Source organism: Pleurodeles waltl, chromosome 10 (genome assembly GCF_031143425.1).
Source record: "Pleurodeles waltl isolate 20211129_DDA chromosome 10, aPleWal1.hap1.20221129, whole genome shotgun sequence".
NCBI lineage: Eukaryota > Metazoa > Chordata > Amphibia > Caudata > Salamandridae > Pleurodeles > Pleurodeles waltl.
Genome location: NC_090449.1, coordinates 674,077,705 through 674,100,964, shown reverse-complemented (window position 1 = coordinate 674,100,964; position 23,260 = coordinate 674,077,705). Strand labels below are relative to the sequence as shown.

Genomic DNA, 23,260 nt, shown 5'->3' with positions numbered 1-23,260 from the left:
TGTATGCAAGGTCTGAGGGTGAAGCGTTGTATTTCTTATCCACCGTCAGGATCATTACCTGGGCCTCAAACAGCTCCTTAAAGACTTCAAAAGCAGTTTTCAACATTCCCTATAGATTTGGGGGAAATTTGCATGAAATGCTGGGTGGACAATAGCACCTTCAAAAGAAAATCTTCATCTTCCTGTATTTGAGCATGTCCACTTTATGGTAGGTGGCTACAGGCTTTGCTGGATACAGGTCGGGATCAGTGTATCACAGGGAGTCTATATGATAATCATCCCATGGGTCATCCTGTGGCTGGGGTATGAATGTTGTGTTGTAAGGTTCTTGGGAAGGGCCTGGACTATCCTCCCCAGGCTACAATGTCAGGAGCCCTGTGGTGATTCGAACAAAGGGGCAGCAGGTGGTGAGGTGGAGAGGAAAGCAAAGGAGGTGGAGGGGGGGCCAAAGAGTAGGTGGTGGAGCCCCAGTCCAAGGAGGCAGGGGACTGGAGCCTTTGCCATGTAGCTTCTTCATCTTGGCTTGTGGCTCAGGTGCCAAATCGAAGGGCTTCCTAGAAAGTCAACTTCGTTTTAGTAATCACTGGGTCTTGAGGGTTTCAGAGGTGGCGGAGTCAGAATCCTGCCATTTTGTGGGTGGATCATGTCACATTCCTGAGTGGCATCAAGCTCTTCCTGTAGGATTTGCAAGATATGGTCCTTAAATGCAATGGAGGATGGTGCTGTGGACTTCGTGCGTTTAGGCCCTGAAGAAGACTTCTGACCCACTGGAACCGAGGTGGATTTGGGCGCAGAGGGTGGCTTTGAAGGAACTGGCCCAGAGGTGGAGTTTAGCACTCAAGGAATCTTCTGAACTAAGGGTGGTTTGGAGGGTGTTTTTGACGCCGGATCCAAAGAATCTGAATGCAGTTTTGGCACTGAGAGCTATGGCTTCAAAATATGTTTTGCCACTGGGAGCTGGCTGGGTGCTGGATCCGAAGCATGTTTTTGGTGCTGACAATGGCCCTCATGCAGTGGCAGACAAGATGTATGATGATGGTCTTTAGGGCTCGGTGCCCAACACCTTTGAAGGCAGAGCTCGGCCTTCGTTCAGTATCGGGAAGGAAGGTGAGAAATTGTAATCACTACAAATGTTTTCTGATCTGGACCTGCACTGACTGAAGGTCTTGGTCTCAGGTTCCGAGAAAGAACTTGCCATCTGAGAAAAGATCTGGGTTACAAGCAGCCAAAGACATGGGCTGAGGTTTGATTTTGACATCCCGGTCACCAAAGAGATTGGGGTCTTGTCTCCTTGCTGCTGTGCCATGGATTGGGATGCAAGGCATCGAACCTGATGGTAACACAATGTTTTCTTCAACCGGAAGGCAAGAGAGGCGGAACAGGAGCCCTCTTTTGACCTGGAGAGAGACATACTTCTTACACATCTGGGGGTAGTATGCCCAGGGGTACTTGGCACAACATAGAGGGCAGTTTTCAAATGGATGGAACATTTTCTGTGCCAAACACAATAGAGTAGGCCCCAGAAGGGCAAGGCCCTGGAATGGGGTGTTGCCAAGTTCCCAGGTGTCAAAACAGATGGGTAGCGCTCCAACACCGAAAAGGAAGTAGATATGTAGACTGTTTTACCAGAGGGTGTAGAGGAACCAAGAGTCCCAAAGACGATAACAAAGAGGTGTCAACCCAGAGCTCCGTGGAACACATCTGAACCTGATAGAGGAAAAATAAAATCTAAACAAAGGAGCCAATGCCCACGCTTTTTACCAGCAATGGTGGAGTCACTATACTTCATGACTTGAAGGCTTTGCCAAAGAAAAATAAGTTGCACATGTCCGATCCCAACTCTAGATGACAGGGTATGCGCAACATATGTATCTACAGCTACACATGCCACAAACATCTACTTGTTCCTCAGGATTGACTAACAAAAATCATACAACCAGAGTTTGAATCCCTTCATGAATTACTGCACTTTTGTTTTCACATACAATTTTTACCTTCCTTCAGTTTAGTTATCAGTTCATCAATATTCTTTATACCTTCCATGGACCATGATGCTTTGCAGATAAGTGCAGCTCTGTACTGAATATTTAAGAATTTTTAAAAGTGAACTAATCATAGGTTAGTGCAGGATCCAGAATGGAACCTCATCTAGTTTTTACTCTCCCTTCCTAAAACGATGACATGTTGGTTAGTGGTTTGTGCCAAGCACCAAAGTAGCTTATATTTAGGAGTAAAAACAATGATAAGTAAAACAGCCAAAGCAAAGTTTATGATGATCAAAAGCAAATATAGCAAAAGTTCATCCTGTTCAGTAAGAGCCTCTTAGCTAATGGAAGACACACACAAATGAGAGTGGCAGTTGAGTCTCAGTCAAATCTAACATGTGTTATGAAGGTTAGTTTATATTTTGAGAAGTAAAAGCAAAATTACCCTTCATCAGAATGCTGACCCACCATACCCAGAACAGACTATGATAATGATGGAGAAATAACTGCAAACCAAAGCCACCTCTAACTCCCATGTTAACCAATCCATTCAAGTACAAACTTATTTGTAGAATCTCACTTCTCTAAATTGAACACTAGATATCAGGAGGTTATCAAGATGTATTTACACAAAATCTAAGTTTTAGGAAAACCCATGCATACGCTTTTCCACTGCAGGACCATTTGGACCAATTTAGAAACAACAGAGGCATTCTGTCTGTGAAGGATAGTGCCTTTTATTTTGTTGTTATCAGAAGACTAATCAGACTATCTCATGAATCAATATTTATTTCACTAGAGGTAAAGCTGCATCTGTTACTTTACAGTAAGTCCCAGTCACTAAGCCTGGCGCCATACACAGCAGATGCCCACAATCTCATTCGCGGACTTCCCCGAGGATCCTCCCTGAGTCAAACCCTCTTCAACGCATATATGTTCCTTTCAGCCAGCATAATCCACTCTCACAACCTCAATGTCCTCTCCTACGTGGATGAGACAGAACTCCATATCTCCCTCATGGATAAGATGTCCAGTATCAAGATCTCATTCAATGCATGCACGAATGAAATCATCTGCTTGACTGAAATCACCCACTGGATGAAGCCCAACTGTCTCAGGCTGAATCCCAACTACACCAAAATCATGATCTTCGGGAAGAGCACTGCACTGTCTGACTTCACCTGGTGTCCAACAGAGCTGGAAACAACATTCATCACCCATCATTCATGCCAAGAACCTCAGGATCGTCACTGGATGCAAACTCGACATGACCGCCCAAGTCAACACCATCACTGCTTCATGCTGTTATACCCTGGAGATGCTGAGGAAGCTTTTTAAAATGGCTCCCAATCATCACCCATAAAACCATCACACATGTCCTGATCACAAGCAAGCTAAGCTACGGGAACACCCTCTATGAGGGAATCAACAAAAAACTCACCAGAAGGCTGCACACCATTCAGAACTCGGTGGCCAGAATCACTCAATTTTCCATACCATACTCACATCACACCACAGCATACTTGAAGGAACTCTGTTGGTTGCCCATACTCAAACAAGCACAATTGTAACTCCTTGCCCACACTTTCGAAGCACTGAATAACACTGGCCCAGCACAGCTGAACAACCACATCTAATTTCACAAACCCTCCTGATATCTCTTGTACCGACTACTACTTGGACACATCCTATGAATATGGAATAAACAGATCTGGCAGTCGAGCCTACTTCTATATTACTCCTAAATTGTGGATCAAACAATACACATAAGAGCCTCCGCCTAACTTCTTGAATTTTGCAAGAAATTTAAGAGCTAGCTTTTCGAGTAGTCCAAGTATGTCTAGGTTTGGCTAGCTCAACAGCCGCTAACGTCCCTAGTGATAGTGTGCTCTACAAATCTGCATAATATAACATTCTAAGACACATCTCTTTTGTTGAAAATGTGTAATTTCTTCACTATGAGGTGAGTTCATCCCATACAAGACATTACTTTCCTGAAACTGACTGAAGTGAAAATGACTAAATGTGTCAAAGCCTCTCGGAGAAGATACTTTGGGTGAATAATTGTTCTTCTTTCTAAGGAGTTGTTAAGGATGCACTCACTACCCATTCAGAGCTTATCATTATAAATGGGAATCCTCTGTAGGGGAAGAAATACTTACCTTTAATCAGTTCTCCTTCAGGGGAGTCGCCACTGAAATAATATGGAGCCCTCCCTTCTATATGGTGGAAAGAATAGGTAATCTAGTAGCTCCATGAGCTCTATGTATCTGTTAAAAAGAATTGAATCAACTGCCAGTTTTCTAGCCTTGCAAAGCTGAAGTCCATCAACTTACAATGCATACGTTTTCACTTCATTTGCCTTTTTAAAAAACATTTTCGTGAGGTATTCAGGTCACATGCTTTCACAAGTGACTTTTTGGAGTTTTAATTGCCGTGTTTTTTTAAAGAAATAAAATTAATTCAATTGGCCGATATAAACTTGAGGAAGACTTCCCAGATTTTACATTCCATTTGTAAACTGGATAATACAACAAAAAGTGAAAAATATATATTGTTATAAAAAAAAGTCTGAGGGATCCAGCATATGGCCAGAACTAGTTCATACACATGAGCAGCAAGAGAGTTCTCTTAAAAGGAGACAAGATGAAGCAATGTTACAATTGCAAATGCTGCTGTTAAAAAACTCTGATGCGTTATGCAGAATAAAGCAGAATAAAGCATCACGCATGCAACAGTAAAGCCCTAGTCAAATAAAAAATATAGATTTTTTTTTAGAAAGAAAACTATTTATGACTACTAGGGTGCATGTGCTTTATTTCCGACATTCCACATTTCATAACTGTTGCTTTAACCATTCATGCTTTAAAAAGTGTTAATGTGGACAAAAGGTGTTTAGGATCAGAACAATGTTGCTGCAAAAACAACATCCAGGGTTGGTGTATAGTGTAAAAGATATGGGGCATTTTTTATTACCTACTCTCAATGGTATAGTTAAAATATTACAATTAATGGATCAACAATTCAGTGGGAATATTGAAAGTTTAGAGAATATCTCTGGTTTAACACATTTTCTATAATGAAGTTCTAATTTGTTTTCATGAGTTTCAACATACATATTACCTTTGTTCCTTATGTAGGAAACAATATGATAAATTACTTGCGATTTTCCATTCTAATATAGATAGTATATGCCAGGCCAAACCCTACATTGCCTTGGTATGTCTTCCCACAAGGCTTAAATCTTTCACATTTCTATTGCATTATCTACTGGTAAAAATAACAGAACAAAGTCCAAGAATGAGTATATTTTGAAATCTGATTTAAATGATGGAAGGTCAATTTATACCTGGAATGATATTTGGCAAAACAATATTCAGCCTCACATTCTTCTCTTCTACAACAACTAAACATTGTTGTATTTTATATAGAGCAGTTTTCACTTACTTATTATTATTTAAAGAAAAATTGGTATGATTTATGCAGGTCATGCAAAGGTTTTATTGGTACATTAATACATTTATGTTTTGAATGTCAAAATGTGAAAAACTGTTTTGGTAAGAATTATGGGGAAACAATTAATTCAATTGTAGGTACGCTGTTCCATTTAATTATAATAATCTATTGGTAGGTAATTTTTAAAGATAAGTATGTTACCATTTATGTTTTATATGAATTATAGATTTATTAATTGCAACAGAAATTCAACGAATTACTATGAAATAAAAGGATAACATGTATGTTTTATATTGCTTGGTGGAATGACCTGTTTTATTATTAAAATTAATAGCATTAAAAAAAGAAGGTTAAGACTGTCAGGACAAGAGAAGTTATATTGACAGAATTTGTTGATGGGTGCCGGAACAAATATCTGTTAATAGATCTAAAAACTAGTTAGAAAGGTAAACCTCTCTATGGCTACAGTGTACATTTCTAAGTTTTTTTATTTTTTTTTATAGAATTGATAGTTGACATCTTTGTTTGTATTCTTCTACCTTGTTTTCTTCTCTACTAAAATTTTTTGCCTCTTTCCCTATTACTTTTTTGTATTTTCAGATTCATTAATTCTGTGAAAAAATGAATTCAGATGATTATGATTGCCATTATGCTATCATTTCAATTTTGCATGTTTCGCTTAAATAGTTTTGTAACTTTAAATATTACTTTTGGTACATACATGTTGCTTATGCATGTATTGATGGTATATAAAAGTATGAAATAAAGAAATACACATCAAATTACTCTGTTTATGTGTACCAACTTCAATTTCCATTTTACACATTTAAAATAGTAGGGTATGATGGCAATTTCTGGATGTACTCACCCTGCACACCGGACACTGCCAGTGACTGCTACTTTCTCTAAGCCTACAATCGTCAGGCAAACACTTGGAATGATACACCCGAAAACAGAGGTCACAAACCAACACCTCTCCGGGCAAATGGCATTCAAAACAATACCAATCATGGGTTTCTGCTTCCCACTCCTAGAAGGAAATTCAAAATGTTTTATATTAATCTGTCAACATTACAAATACATATGAACACAACTGGTGAGTGTCAAAGTCCATTAGGGCGGTATTAATATATAGAAAAAGTGTTGCTCCTCTTAAAATATGTTTAACTATGACTAACCACAATATTAAAATGAATTACCTCTACACTGTAAAATAAAAGTTTAAAATATGTTTCTTAAAAATTAGTTTGCAACACTGTCTCCCAGTTATCCAATTATACCCAAGCTATATTACAATATTTCCCAAGAAACCCCAGTCCCCACTAATTCTGGATCAAAACCTTGTAGTAATAACTTATTTATTAACTGATTTGATGTTAATAAGACAACAAAAAAAGTTTGGATTTACATACTTGTAAGTTCGACATTAAAGCACTTTAACAAACCTCAGGTGAATTCACTGTTTTTCCCTCTCTTCCGAGAATCTGATGCTGTTTCATCTGCAATAATTTACAAAAGTGTTGTGCTAAACAGAACCAACATTTTCCAAATGGAGTGAAAAATTATCATTACTAAAAATGTACATAGGTAATATAACTCAATATATCAATAATAATTTGAACATACATTTTTTTTTTTTATTTGGCAAAACATGATGGCAATCAAACAAAGCACTGAGTCTGCCCACATTCCATCGTTGCACTCTTTTCCCATTGCTACAATGAGCTAGAGTTAATCCATGCACTGACAATTCAGCTTACCATGATCCATAGACGCTGTAGCAGTTACAATTTACATTTAAGCTGGAACTATATCAAACATCCCCGGCATTACAAAACCCAAACAGTTAAAACAGTTCTCAGTATTTTAAAAAAATCTAATGAGAGGCGGAAATAGGAAATTGACACACTGAAAATAATTTACTAAAATAACTTTACCTCAACAAAAAACTGCTTTTTAAAGACGGAACACACAAGAAAGTAGTAATATGTTTGCCTGTGAAAAATTTAACTTTCTCAATATATTTCTCAGCATTAAGCTGTGCTGCTCTGACTCTGACCTGAGCCTTCTTCTCAACACTACCATGCAATCCCAGTTTATACGATTACTGCATGTTGCCCATGGCAATAAACAGGAAGCAGATACATACAGAGCACAACTCTGTACATGTATGTCACACCAACCATTATCTTTCCCATTCATACATTCATGACTTCTGAGGGCAATGAGGCAGTGTGTTTAGGCCACAATGTGAGCAGTGTAGGCATATTTAATTGTTCTCAGGATTTAAAGCAAATTTGTTCTGGATTTTATTCAATTTAAATAAAATTTTAAAGTAGTTACTATAAAAATATTCAGATGAACTATGTTAATGACTATTCATTCAGCCTTGTAGCTTAACCACCACTCTTCATGTGAAAGGTTTAAGTCTTAATTTTGCCTTTGTGCTCAGATTCAAATAGCATTATTATTGGTGAGAACCATTTTGTTCTACAAATATGTAAGCAGAAATGTCTGTTTCTCTAAATTGGTCATATAAGCAAGAATTAAAGCACAACTTGCACAATAAGTAGTAAGAGGAAAAGTGATATCACCAAATGGTGAGCTGAGTAGAGAACTGATTGAATATTGTACCACTATGCTGCTTCAAATGTTCAGTGTAGCCAGTTGACCACACAGGCGATTTGCCATGGATACATGCTGTTCAGAAATCTAAATAAATATTTCAGATACATCTGAAATTGAGCAAGTAATGGACTGCTGCTCAATGTTCAAATCTTCCCTATTAATTCTTGGGAATAGATTTATAAGTTTAAAACAAAGATGTGATAACAGCATTTGTTAATGACAACGCTCATTGCGGAGCACAGTTTGCTCAAACTGAGTACCTGATATGGATTTGGCGTTTTCAGTTTTGCCTAGAGACAGCATTTAGTGCAGCAAATGCAGCAACTAAAAATGCTTTCTTGATGGGAGCATCTCTCTAATCAACAAATGCTGCCTTGGCTCTAATAAATGAGCATTGATTGCATCTGCAAAGTGTATTACCCCAATGAACAACAATATTGATTCAGCACCGGAACCAAGGAAAATGTCTCTATTGGCAGCGTTAAAATCTTAGGAGACAAAGCATGGGCATTTTTATTAGGGCATGCAATCATATGTGACAGAAACCATGGCAGAATATTAACTCCAATTTCTAATCAATGTAGAAAGTAATTTGTTGCTCACTTGTATTGTCAGGGGATTTTTCTTTTGAGATTAAATGAAGACTTGGAAGGAAGACTAGATTAAATATCTCCAAATGCTAGTGAGGATACAAAGGATACTCCGTTATAGGGGAGCCCATCCTGGCCTAGTGCCTAGCATACAGTATTCTTATGGGCACAAAGATATTTTGCTGCTGAGGTGAAATAATGGTTCTTTGTGTAGAAGAACAACACCTGTTCCACAAGAACTAAAACATGGCATTTACTTATGTTCCGAACTACCTGTACAACTATTCTGTTTTTAGAAAATACATTTGGAAAATTGTGTAGTAAAATTAATCACCTGGCACCATTTAAAAAAAAATCTGATAACCAAAACAATGAGAAATGTAAAATATCAACTGCATTTAATAAAAGACTCAGCGAATAGAGAAGAATTTACAAGAGGGTTTAAGGCTATTTTTCCAAGAAACAACCTCCAAGCTACTTTCCTTAATAACCACTAGGACGTATGAAAGGCAGCATTTAAAGGACAAGCCATTTCTCTGGCTACAAGGCAGCATAGAGAGAATGTTTACTCAAAAAAAAATCTAGTTGTGCAGCTATGGAAGTAGTAACATAAACACAAACTAGAACAACCAAAATCCAGGAGAGTTGACTTCTCTGTGTGGATAGCTTCAGATACGAAGAAGTAATATAACGGAAACAAAATGTTAACACTCATAACAAACATTGTATGAACGTGGCAATGAGGCAGATAAATTGCTGGCTAACAGCTTAACCTCTTAGCTGCTGGGCCTTTCCCCCCCCCGTGCTGAGCCCTTTTTTGGCTATTTGGGGTAGTTCGCGCTTGGGCCTTCATAACCTTTTGTCCACATAAGCGATCCACCCCAAATTTGCGTCCTTTTTTTCCAACATCCTAGGGATTCTAATGGTACCCAGAGTTTGTGGTTTCCCCTGGAGTAGACCAAGAAATTAGCCAAAATACAGTGAAGATTTCTTTTTTTCCAAAAAGTGGAGAAAAAGGGCTGGCGAAGAAGGCTTGTGGTTTTCCCCTGAAAATGCCATCAACAAAGGGTTTCTGGTTCTGAAATCACCATCATCCCACCTTTCAGGAACGGGCAGACTTGAATCAGAAAACCACATTTTTCAACACAAATTTGGCATTTTACTGGGACATACCCCATTTTTACTATTTTTGGTGCTTTCAGCCTCCTTCCAGTTAGTGACAGGAATGGGTGTGAAACCAATGCTGGATCCCGGAAAGCTAAACATTTCTGAAAACTAGACAAAATTCTGAATTCACCAAGGGGTCATTTGTGTAGATCCTACAAGGTTTTCCTACAGAAAATAACAGCTGGAATAAAAAAATATTGAAATTGAGCTGAAAACAACAGCCATTTTTCTTTATGTTTTATTCTGTAACTTTTTCCTGCGATGTCAGATTTTTTAAAGCAATACACTGTTATGTCTGCTGGACTCTTCTAGTTGCGGGGATATAAAGGGCTTGTAGGTTCATCAAGAACCCTAGGTACCCAGAGCCAATAAATGAGCTGCACCCTGCAGTTGGTTTTCATTCTATACTGGGTATACAGCAATTCATTTGCTGAAATATGAAGAGAGAAAAATAGGTATCAAGAAAACCTTTGCATTTCCAAAATGGGCTCAAGATAAGGTTTTGAGGAGCAGTGGTTATTTGCACATCTCTGAATTCCGGGGTGCCCATACTAGCATGTGAATTGCAGGGCATTTTTCAAATAGACGTCTTTTTTACACACCCTCTTATATTTGGAAGGAAAAAATGTAGAGAAAGATAAGGGGCAATAACACTTGTTTTGCTAGTCTATGTTTCCCCAAGTCTCCCGATAAAAATGATACCTCAATTGTGTGGGTAGGCCTAGCGCACGCGACAGGAAATGCCCCAAAACACAACGTGGACACATCCCATTTTTTGACAGAAAACAAAGCTGTTTTTTGCAAAGTGCCTACCTGTAGATTTTGGCCTCTAGCTCAGCCGGCACCTAGGGAAACCTACCAAACCTGTGCATTTTTTAAAACTAGAGACCTAGGGGAATCCAAGATGGGTTGACTTGTGGGGATGTGACCAGGTTCTGTTACCCAGAATCCTTTGCAAACCTCAAATTGTGGCAAAAATAACACGTTTTCCTCACATTTCGGTGACAGAAAGTTCTGGAATCTGAGAGGAGCCACAAATGTCCTTCCACCCAGCGTTCCCCCAAAGTCTCCCGATAAAAATGATACCTCACTTGTGTGGGTAGGCCTAGCGCCCGCGACAGGAAATGCCCCAAAACACAACATGGACACATCCCATTTTTTGACAGAAAACAGAGATGTTTTTTGCAAAGTGCCTACCTGTGGATTTTGGCATCTAGCTCAGCCGGCACCTGGGGAAACCTAGCAAACCAGCGCATTTTTGAAAACTAGAAACCCAGGGGAATCCAAGATGGGGTGACTTGTGGGGCTCTGACCAGGTTCTGTTCCCGAGAATCCTTTGCAAACATCAAAATTTGGCCAAAAAAACACTTATTCCTTTCATTTCAGTGACAGAAAGTTCTGGAATCTGAGAGGAGCCACAAATTTCTATCCACCCAGCATTCCCCCAAATATCCCGATAAAAATGGTACCTCACTTGTGTGGGTAGGCCTGGTGCCCGCGACAGGAATAGATCACACAACGGTCAATGTTGGTCCTTACATGAGGCAGCTGTTGACCCTGGGGTGATCCATTGCTGACACAGGCACTAGGTGTAGGCACTCAAGTGGGGTAGTGTTTTTATCAGGACAGGTGAGGAATCACTGGGTGGTAGGAATTTTGTGGATCCCAGCATATTCCTGTAGTTTGTGTGACAGAAATGCGAGAAAAATAGAGTTTTTATTCAACATTTCAGCTTTGCAGGGTATTCTGGGTAAGAAAACTTTGGGGAATCCACACAAGTCACACCTCTGTGGACTCCCCCGAATGTCTAGTTTCCAGAAATGTTTGGGTTTAGTGTGTTTCTCTATATGGCGCCGAACCCAGGACCACAAACACAGGTGCCTGCCTTACAAAACCAGTTTGTTTTGCGATAGATAATTTTGATGTCTCCACAATACGATTTGGGCGGTGGAATTTGGGACTGAACTAAATTGGGGAGCTCCCAAGAGAGCACCCTCTCTCTCTCTCTCTCTGCTTGCCGCCGCATTCACCTGCTCTCTGGGTTGGACTAACCCACTATTACCCAGTTGCACAGAATGCTTGCGAAGGGGCAGCAGGACTGTCCTCATCAACTGCCTCATAATGTACTGGAAGAGGATTTATCGAATGGGACTTCTCCGACTGAAAATTCACTCCCTGAGTCTGCGCCATTGTCCTATCCCTCAGATGCTGTCTCAGTATCTGATGTGTCAGTCTCCGATCCTGTGTCAGAGCTGTCCTCTATAACCCGAGTGCCGGCAGCAGTCATCCATCAAGATGCCATCTCTGCTATTGGCTAAACTGTTGCTCTAACACACTAGCCTACGTAGACAGTCACAAAATCGATGGTGTGTGTGAGATACGTGCAACAGTAGAGGCCACCTTACCTGCACTTCTTCCCTCAATCAGCACGTTCTTTCAAGACACTCAAAAAACACCTTGTCACATACCATTCGTCACAGTCTTTAGCACCTCCTGCGCCCAGTCCAACAATCATTATTGGTGCTCCCACTCCCTCCACCTCGGATTCCCTCATTACCACCCAGCAAAAGTGCCCTTCATCTCTCCATAGCCACCCCCACATACATTTCATTGTATTATAGCGCAGGTAATGGCTGACTTTACTAATGTACTCAGCTATTGACATAAAATACAGATTTGCTCTTTGCAGTAGGCATATAAACCTTCTGCGCTTCTTTATGGCACTAAAACTGCCACTAGACAAAAGTCTGATCCTTTCGTAGCAGAAATATATTCACAATACTTACCTGACTTTTTTTATTGCTCCCTAAAAGCTACAGGTGAAATGCGTCAGTTGAAGTATGTGCATTGCTTTGAAGACGCAAGCTGCAAGTGCAAGACAACTGGTGGAATATATATATATATATATATATATATATATATATATATATATATATATATATATATAACCTAAAACACTCCTTCCAATATCAGGAGAACCAGGACACCTCCAATATGAAAATTCAGTTTATTTCAGCACAAAATCCAACGCGTTTCGGCAACAGCCTTACTCATGGACATCACATAAATAAAGTGCTTCACATATATACAGCCCAAGTTGGTCATAGAAATAAAGATAAGAGTGAAAATAAAAATAAAAATAAACAACAGACAAATCCTAATACACCCACAAAAGAACACGTATTTGTGGTGGCCATCTTTAAAGTGCACATTCAGTCTTAATACCATGTAATAAATGTTAAATAATTTTTAAATAGTTTTTAAATCACACTGATATCCCTCATAAGATTTACATTATCAAAAGACTTATTAAAAGTTACTTCTCATGATGTTACTCTTCAAACAATTGGTAGAAAATATAATAAATAAATATTTGATACACCATTGCAAATTTATAAAATAATTCAATTTTTAAATATCTCAATTAAATATTACAATTAGATATCAAATACTAAATATTAAATATTTCATTTCCATGACGTTTGAGTAGAAATATCCATATATATTTTATCAAGTTAAAATCCAATATATTTTATAAAATATTTCATATAAATATTTAATACTCAAACCTATGTCTCAATTACTACCATTGTATCATGTACTGCCCAAGTGGGCATATACATTCACAAGTAGCTATCCTGGAGGATAACATATCATTTCTGATGTTATACATAAACGACCTCGTTCTACTAGTGCATCATGACTTCTTAACCCAAGTGGGTGGACATACAAATTTCATTCATAATAAAAAACTAACACCTCTCCATATCTTAATATACATTGAAATAACACCAACACTACAAAATACTATTGTAATAAAAAATGCTCATTGTACTACAAATCTACCACATATCTTCAAAATATATTAATTACTCTAGATGGATACTCAGTTCCTCACTCGAATTCAGCCCTACAGGTTCCAATGTCTCAAACTCAATTATGTATTTAGACTCCAAAGTGCGTAACGTCCTTACTCTATTACCGCCCCTTTTGTTGATCTTGACTTGATCAATGACCACAAATTTCAATAAATTCTCATTACCAGAGTGTTGCTTGAAGAAGTGCCTCGCTACCGGATAGTTTTTATCATAATTCTTGATAGCTCGTCTATGTTCCAGAACTCTTTTCTTTGCGCTATGTATCGTGCTCCCCACGTACAATTTGTCACATGGACATATCAGACAATAAACACAATAAGTTGTGTTACAATTAAAGTTCCCCCTAATTGTAAAACTGTCTGACATCCCTGGAACATTTAATGTTCTGCAGTTGTTACTAGTTCTGCAAGCTTTGCATTTCATACAACAAGCAAAACCTGCCAATTTAGTATTCTCCATATGTCCCTTCAGTGTTACATCATTACGACATAAATTGTCTTTCAAAGATCTATTTCTCCTAAAGGTTATTTGAGGATTGTCACCAATCCAATTGTTTATGGTGGAGTCAGTCTGTAGAATGTGCCAGCTTTTGCTAAGAATAGACCGTATTTTATAAGACTGATTGTTGTATGTCGTAATGAATCTGATTGGGTCATTGTCCTTCACCTGACTCTCATTCGTCCTATACAAAACATCATCTCTCTTCAAGGACTCTACTTTCCGTCTAGCTTGATTAATAACTTTAACCCCATAGCCTCTACTTCTAAATCTTTCACACATTACCTCACATTCCTTTTGGAAATCTGCTGTCTCACTACAGTTCCTCCGGGCTCTCAGCAATTCCCCATATGGGATGCTGCGTATCAAGGTCCCTGGGTGTGCACTATGGGCACAGAGCAAGCTGTTACCAGCTGTCGCTTTCCTAAACAATTTGGTCACCAATCTGTTATCTCTTACATAGACTTCCACATCAAGGAACTCAATACAATTTGGATTCACATGTTCAGTAAATCTCAAATTGTAATCATTATTGTTCAAGTCTTGTACAAATTGTCTAGCTCCTTTCTCATCACCCTTCCAGATTACAAAAATGTCGTCAATAAAACGGCACCATAGGACCACATTGACATCAAATTGAGTGATCACTTCAGACACCTGTTCCTCCCACCAGCCCATGAATAGATTGGCATAGCTGGGGACGAAGCAGGTGCCCATAGCTGTCCCTTGCAACTGTTTGTACAGATGATCATCAAAAATAAATAAATTGTTCTTGAGACAGAACTCAATCATAGTACATAACATTTCTGAGTGAAAAAGGAAAGACAAAGATCTCGCTCTAAGAAAATGTCTAATAGCTTTTACCCCTAAGTCATGATCTATACTTGTATATAAGCTGGTCACATCTAGGGTCAATAATAAAAAGTCATCATCCCATTGAATGTCCTCGATGATTTTTAAAAAGTGTGTAGTATCTCTCACATAGGAGGGTATTGACTCAACAAAGGGGCGTAGAAAATAATCGATATATTTCGAAGTATTTTCCAAAAGAGAATCCATAGCCGAAACTATAGGTCTCCCCGGTGGACTAACCATATCTTTGTGAATCTTCGGAAGGAGATATAGCACTGGGATCTTTGGATGATCACACTTAAGAAATAGGAACTCGTCCCATTCTATCATACCCTGATCTTTCCAATCTATAAGCATGGCATGATATTTCTCATTCATTAATCTCACATCACCCCAGCTCACTTCCTCATAACATTGGACATTACTGAGCTGTCTCACTCCCTCTGCCACATATTTGCTGGTATCCTGAATAACCACATTGCCCCCCTTGTCAGACTGTCTAATGACAATAGTGAGATCTTTTTTCAATTCTTGGAGAGCTTGCCACTGCTCACCCGATAGATTACTATTTTTCACATTCAATACACCATATTTCAACTTTTTCAGTTGTTTGGTCATTTCTCTTTCAAAAACATCAAGAGCATCACACTGGATGGCAGGAAGAAAGGTCGATTTCGGTTTAAACTTGCTAGGACATGTACTGTCTAAGGCGATATCTAATCCCATCAAATTTAGAATAGGATCCTCATGAGCATCCACCCCCTCACACAAATCCATTGCTGTGTGAAGTACATCAATATCCGAAATGCATAGTTTACTCTCATTATCTCTTACCACCACTTTCTCATCACTTTTAACTTTAGTATGGTACCACTTTTTTAATTTCAATTTTCTGATGAATTTGAAGGTGTCAATCCTAGTTTGAGTATAGTTAAAACCACCAGTTGGGCAAAAGGATAAGCCAAGAGAAAGGAGATCCTCTTCAACAGCAGACAATACTCTGCTGGAGAGGTTAACGACATTCATAGTTTTTACTTGCGTGCACGAGTTACCACTCCCAAGGGCTTTGCGTCTTCTCCTGCGCCCCCTCTCCTTGGCTTGTCTGTTCCTCTTCCTCTGACTCCTCGTCCTCTGCCCCTCTGGGGATGAATTCCTTTGTGTTGTTCCAACCTTCCCTGATTCAACAGTCTGAATTGTTTTAAAAAATTCGATCTATCCTTTTCTTTGTCTGATGTCAAAGCCCCAGACACAACCGTATCAGACACATCCGAGAGGTTCCCATCCGAAATGTCACTTTCTTCTTGTTCCTCAACTAGCTGACTTGCTTGTTCAGTATTCCTTACATCAACATCAGTACTACCCTCATACATATGGTCGTATTTTCGTTGAAAGGTTAAGATTCGACCAGCCTGATAATCTTTAAAGTCTCGTATATATTTTCTTTGCTTCTTGCCAGTGATCTCTTCCTCTAGTTTGCACAATTTCTTCTCCAAACCCTTCATATACTCATCAAACATTTCTTGCGTAACCAATGACAGTAGCTCTAGTCTCACTTTCTCCATCTCCTCCAGAAGTTTACTTCTATCCTTTATTGCATACTTAATCAATATACGCATCATGTTAAGTGAGCTCAGTTTCGAATTTTCAGCCCACTCCTCCAGCATTTCTGGGTCAGGATCCTCATACGTTGGTATAGTATAAATTCTCAAACCTCTGGGGACACGCCCTACATCAATATATCTTTGTAGTGATTCCACCTCCCACCATTTAGATAGTTCCTTTTTGTGCAATTTTTCCATTTTGTCATATAGGGTTTGCAATTTCACTTCTACCTTCATATTACAACCACCCAGCTGAGCATTGGATCCATCCTCCATCTGAGCAAAAAATAATTTATCCGATTTCTCCTTTCGTCGTGCTTCCAGTCCGGAAGCCATACTTGCTGAGACAAATTGAATAATTTCCTCCAAACAAATAAACACTTATATCTCTGTTGTTATTCTGGATGTGGACAATACAACTTCAAATCTGATGCATTGGCCACTCTGTTCCTGTAATCTGCTACAATTAGGGACTGATTCACATCAGGGATGTTCAAAAACACCTCCAAACATTTGTAATACGGCCGAGAGTAAGCCAATTGTGACTAATGATTTAATGGCAATCTTTTTCTGATCATCCAATTTTCCACTGGTATGTCAATAAATATTATTGTACATTCATATATATCAATATCAATCACTTTTATATGTGGGTCTGGTTTTCCTGGGGGCCGATCGCATCCCCCAGGGAAACCACACACATATTGACAAAAGTGATATATATATATATATATATATATATATATATATATATATATATATTTTTATAGCTATCTATCTACATAGATATATCTATAGATAGATCTCTCTCTATATATATATATATATATATATATATATAGATAGATAGATATATCCATGTACATAGATATATCTACATATATATATATATATATATATATAGAGAGAGATCTATTTTTTTTTTGTTGTATGGTTTCCTTGGGGGCCAAAATGGCCACCAGGGAAACCCTACAACAACAACAACAACAACAAAATATGCCCCCACAGGGGGTCGCCCTGCAAACGGGCGACCCCCTGTCCATTTTTTTAAAAATACATTTTGCCCCGGGGGGTGGGGGTGGGGGGGGGGGGGAGCGTTGTGCTGCGATCGGGGGCCCGGAAACACTTTCAGGAAGGCCTCGTAAGAAAGGGGAGACTCTCCCCTTTCTTACGAGGCCTTCCCGAACGTGGGGAAGGCCGTTTTCCCCATTGGAGCAGGAAGCGGCCGCAAGGCTGCTTCCTGCTCCGATGGGGAAATCTACTTTGTTACGTCAGCGAGCCTCACGGCGCAATGACATCACAAAGTGGCGGGTGGGAAGACACAGAAGCTTCCGTGTCTCCCTGGGACACAAAAAAATAAATAAATAAATCACCGAGGATTTATTAACCCCCTCCCTGATGTCGGCCACTGGTCGTAACCCACACCAGGGAGGTAGTGCGGGCGTCGGCCACGCATTGAAGGGGATAAGAGCACAAAGGGGGAAGCAACACACAGCAAAACAAAAATCTGTTGAAATGAGTCATTTAATAGGCGAGCAATGAAAAAGAGACTTATTTCTAGAGTTTGACCACAAATATACACATCAGGACAAGAAGACAATCAAGAGATAATGGCCTTTCTAAAGGGGATTCAGTTCCCAACAGCCACACTCGAGAGAAGAGAGGAACTAGATAAACTAATACAAGTACAGGAGGTTTTACAGGCTATCAAATAATTAGGACCTCGACCAAAAAGGGCTGTGGGTGGCCTTCTGTAGGGATTTTGCCCCTTTATGATCAGAGGTCCTCTCACGACTCTCTTCAACTCCTTAGGAGAAAACATAGACACTACCCTCAAAACAGGGAAACTGGAGGGACCAGTAAATTAATGCAAATCATAAAGACCTATAGGCCTGCATAATACAGACTTTAAAATAATCACTAAAATGCACTCAAGGCTAGAGTAGGTCCTGCTGGTATTTGCAGTGCCAGACCAAATGAGCTTTGCTGAGAATCGAGAGGGCTCAGGGAACTTCAGAAAGCAGCCCACCTAAATGGCAAGACCAAAAGAAAGGGAATCCCAACTCAACTAGTGTAATTACTTGGAGAAAAAGCATGTGTTTGGGTGAGCTGGGATTCCTCAGAGTGATCCTCGATAAAACTGGGTTAGGTCCGTTAATGAGAAACTAGAAACTATAAGAGAACGGAAGCCAGATTCTCTTCACACTCCCAACTCAGCATCTGACAGCATTAAGAATAGCAACATTATCGGATACACTTTGGAGCAGAGGACCATAGTCTTTAAGGAGGTGATATGCTTCTCGCCGTGCTTGAGCCTAAAACTTCACTACCCGTGCTTATAAAACATCTAGAGGCCCTGAATAGAGACTTAGGGTTCAAACCTAGTAAAGATTATTCAAAAATGTTAAATACTATGGTCCAAAAAGGGAGCAATATGCCAGATGTAATAGGTAAAAAGCAACAATTAGATATCTGGGACTAATCACTCAAATTCTGTTACAAGCTGGACTAAAGTTAATTGCCTGTCCTAAAAAAAAAAAAGAAATCAAATTATAACATATCTGGCCAAATTGAAAGGCCAATACATTTTCTGGCTGTGAGAGATCAATATGTGGGTGAAGACCATGCTGGACCTAATGAAAATGTTACTTACCTTTGGTAACGCTTTTTCTGGTGTATACAATAGCTACCTGTGGATTCCTCACCTTATGAATTCATCCTTGTGCCAGCATCCGAGGGAAAGTTCTCTTCCTAGCTCTCCACGTCGACGTGCTGACGTCACTTTCACCCATTTTTTTACGTGCCTTTGAGGCGAACAGGTGCGAACCGACTTCCACAATAAATCCAATAAATACATATGCACATAAAACCCTCATGATGCAACATAGTCAAAAACCATCATTTATAAATACAGGAAAAAATAATATCTATATACACATATATCTAAACAACCACATATCCTAGTGCAATCAGACAGGCAACGGGGTGGCGGGCACGTCTGTGAGGAATCCACAGGTAGCTAGTGTATCCACCAGAAAAAGCGTTACCAAAGGTAAGTAACTTGTTCTTCTGATGGATATAAACTACCTGTGGATTCCTCACCTTATGAATAGAGTCCGAAAGCAGTACCGCACTCGGAGATGGGTGCCCGTCTGATTACACCAAGAAATCCTGTAAAACAGATCGCGCAAAATGGCCGTCCCTCCCAACCTCACCATCCAACCAGTAATGCTTAGCGAAAGTGTGGCGGGACGCCCAAGTTGCCGCCTTACAAATGTCCACCACCTGGACTCCCCTTGCCAGGGCTGAAGTGGCCGACTTAGCCCTGGTGGAGTGTGCCCTGATTCCCTCAGGAGGAACTTTCTTTGCCAGTGAGTAGCAAACTTTTATACAAAGAATGACGCACCTGGAGATTTTTCTTTTATGGACTGCTCTGCCCTTCCGCTGACCAACATACCCCACAAACAGCCGATCCTCTAGGCGAAAGTCTTTCGTCCTCTCAATATAAAAAACTGAGAGCCCTTCTAGGGTCCAATCGATGGAGTATCTCTTCCTCTTTAGAGGGGTGGGGAGGAGGGTAGAAAGAGGGAAGGGTAATAGTCTGTCCCATATGAAAAGGAGTGACAACTTTTGGCAAGAAAGCCGCCCTGGTTTTCAGTACCACTTTATCAGGAAAAAACAAGGTAAAGGGGAGTTTTACAGAAAGGGCTTGAAGCTCCCCAATCCTCCTAGCAGAGGTTATAGCAATAAGGAATACCGTCTTAAGAACCAAATACCTTAAAGGACATGAACCCATCAGAAATGTTAACACAAGATTTAAATCCCACTGAGGCATGTGATAAGGTGTAGGAGGAAACTTATTAAGCAAGCCCTTAATAAAAAGATTTGCAATCGGAGATTTGAATAAAGAGGGCTGATCCGGGAGACAAAGAAAAGCCGATAGAGTGGCCAAATAACCTTTCACTGTAGCTACTGAACAGCCTTTCTTTGCTAAATCAAGAGCAAATAACAAAACAGCGGAAAGGCAGGCTTCCAAGGGATCTTTCTGCTTCTCTCCACACCAACTACCAAATTTAGCCCACCTATTGGCATAAATGGATTTAGTGGAGTGTCGCCTGGACGATAGAATAACATCCACTACATCCGGTGGGAGAGAAAAAGAACTCGGGTTGCCCTGTTCAATCTCCAGGCATGAAGGTGCAGGCTCTGGAGGTGGGGGTGTAGAACCTGACCCTGCGAGAAGAGGTCTGCCCTGAGGGGAGACGGAGCTGAGGGCACTTTGAGAGTTGTAGAAGGTCTGTGTACCACACCCTTCTCGGCCAATCTGGTGCCACCAAGATGACTTGGGCCCTGTCTTGGCAAATCTTCCTCAGGACCTGGGGAATCAAGGGTAGGGGGGTGAACACATAAAGCAACTGGCCGCCCCATGGTATTTGAAACGCGTCCCCCAACGCTCCTTGCAACGGATACTGGAGACTGCAGAACGAGGGGCAGTGCGCATTCTCCTGAGTGGCGAATAGATCTATCTGCGCAGAACCCAACATCTCGAAGATGTACCGGACTAGATCTGGATGGAGACGCCACTCGTGATCGGCCAAGCAGTGCCGACAGACTGTCCGCACGCACGTTCAGAACCCCGGCCAAATGATTTGCTATCGAGCAAATCTGATGGTCCTGAACCCAGGACCAGAGCCGCAGAGCCTCTCTGCAGGAAAGTTACGACCCTACTCCTCCCTGCTTGTTTACATACCACATCGCGGTAGTGTTGTCCGTCAGGACCTGAACCGACTGACCGCGAAGGGAAGGAAGGAAGGAAGGAAGGTCTTGAGAGCCAGACGTATCGCCTGCAGCTTCAACAGATTGATATGAAACATCTGTTCCACCGGAGACCAATGACCCTTGATCTCCAGATCCCCCAGATGAGCCCCCCCCCCAACCTTGAGTGGAGGCATCCGTAACAACTGTGTACTGGAGGTGGCAGTGAAAACGGCCTTCCTTGGGAAAGGTTGCCGTCCACTGCCCACCATTGAAGATCCGCTGCAGTGTCCCTGGAGATCCTTATCGACTCCTCAAGGTCCCCTTTGTGCTGAAATTACTGCCTACGGAGGCACCACTGAAGAGCCCTCATATGCCAGCGCACATGAGTGACCAACAGAATGCAAGAAGCAAACAGACCAAGCAGGCTTAAGACCCTGAGGACCGGAACAACCGCTCCATTTAGAAACATTGAATCAGCGCCTGAATGTCTCGAATCCGCTTAGGCGGAGGGTTTGCCGATACAATGTTGTATCCAGTACTGCCCCTATGAACAGGAGGCGTTGAGAGGGCTCCAGGTGAGACTTGGGCAGGTTTACCAAAAAAAACAGATCGAACAACAACTGGGTTGTCACCTGCAGGTGATGCAGCACCAACTCTGGAGACTTGGCTTTGATCAACCAATCGTCCAGGTAAGGGAATACCGCTATTCCCTTCCGCCTGAGATGTGCTGCAACCACCGAAATCACCTTTGTGAAGACTCGAGGTGCTGAAGTAAGCCTAAACGGAAGGACCGCAAACTGGTAGTGTTGCGACCCCACCACAAACCGGTGATACTTCCTGTGCAACTTGAGTAGAGGGATGTGAAAGTACACATCCTGCAAGTCGACAGACACCATCCACGCCAGAAGTACCTGTGCCAGAGTCAGCATTTTGAAGTTCTCCTGCTTGAGGAACCAATTCAAAATCCTCAGGTCTAGGATCGGCCTCAGACGACCGTCCTTCTTGGGGATCAGGAAATATCTTGAACAACAACCCTGACCCCTTTCCTGCTCCGGAACCAATTCTATTGCGCCCTTTGATAACATGGTCAGAACCTCCTGTTGCAACAACAGAAGATGGTCCTCTGAACAAAACGAGGGACGGGGGGGGGGGGGGTGGGGAGGAGGGATCTCCTGAAAGGGGAGAGCATATCCTTCTTCCACAATTTTCAACACCCAGGAGTCTGCTGTTATCAACTCCCACTTGCGGAGAAAGAGACAAAGCCTTCCCCCTACAGGAGAGGCATGTTCGATAAAGTGGGGAAAACTAGGGCTGCCTTCCCTGCTGTTGTCCACCAGAGGAAGAGGATGACGAAGAAGGGTGTTGCTGGACTGCCCCTCTAGCTCTAGCCCTCCCACACCCTCTAAAGGATCGGATTGGCAGGCTGTTGGACCAAGTACTGGGGCCTCCGAAAAACCGCCCCACAACCAAAACCTCTGAATCTGCGAAAAGACCTATAAGGAGCAGCAGGGGTAGCCTGTAAACCTAAGGACTTTGCAGTCGCTCGGCTGTCCTTAAAATGTTCAAGGGCAGAGTAAGCTTTCTCTCCAAGCAGCCGTTCACCATCGAAGGGCAAGTCAAGTAAGGTGGTCTGTACATCAGAGGAGAATCCGGAGAACCTCAGCCACGCATGCCTCCTTGTAGCAACAGATGTCCCCAACGCCCTAGCAACCGAGTCTGTGGTATCAAGGCCAGATTGTATAATCTGCTGCGCCGCAGCCTGTGCTTCCGAAAAGAGTGTTCCAAAAGGCTTCTGTGCCTCCTGTGACAGATCCCAGACCATAGCCTTGGCTGAACCCATAAGGGCA

At 41.1% G+C, this 23,260-nt stretch overlaps 1 protein-coding gene across 2 annotated transcripts in view; it reads right to left on the bottom strand.

Moving 5' to 3' along the window:
* Window positions 1-23,260, bottom strand: part of ZMYND11 (zinc finger MYND-type containing 11) — a 572,905-nt gene that overhangs the window by 452,884 nt on the left and 96,761 nt on the right. For both annotated transcript variants that reach the window (XM_069211170.1, XM_069211171.1), the window contains exons 4-5: window positions 6,887-6,940; window positions 6,310-6,471 (exon numbers count right to left, since the gene is read on the bottom strand). In XM_069211170.1, coding sequence (XP_069067271.1) covers window positions 6,310-6,471; window positions 6,887-6,940 — 216 coding nt within the window. The remainder of the gene's footprint in view (window positions 1-6,309; window positions 6,472-6,886; window positions 6,941-23,260) is intronic.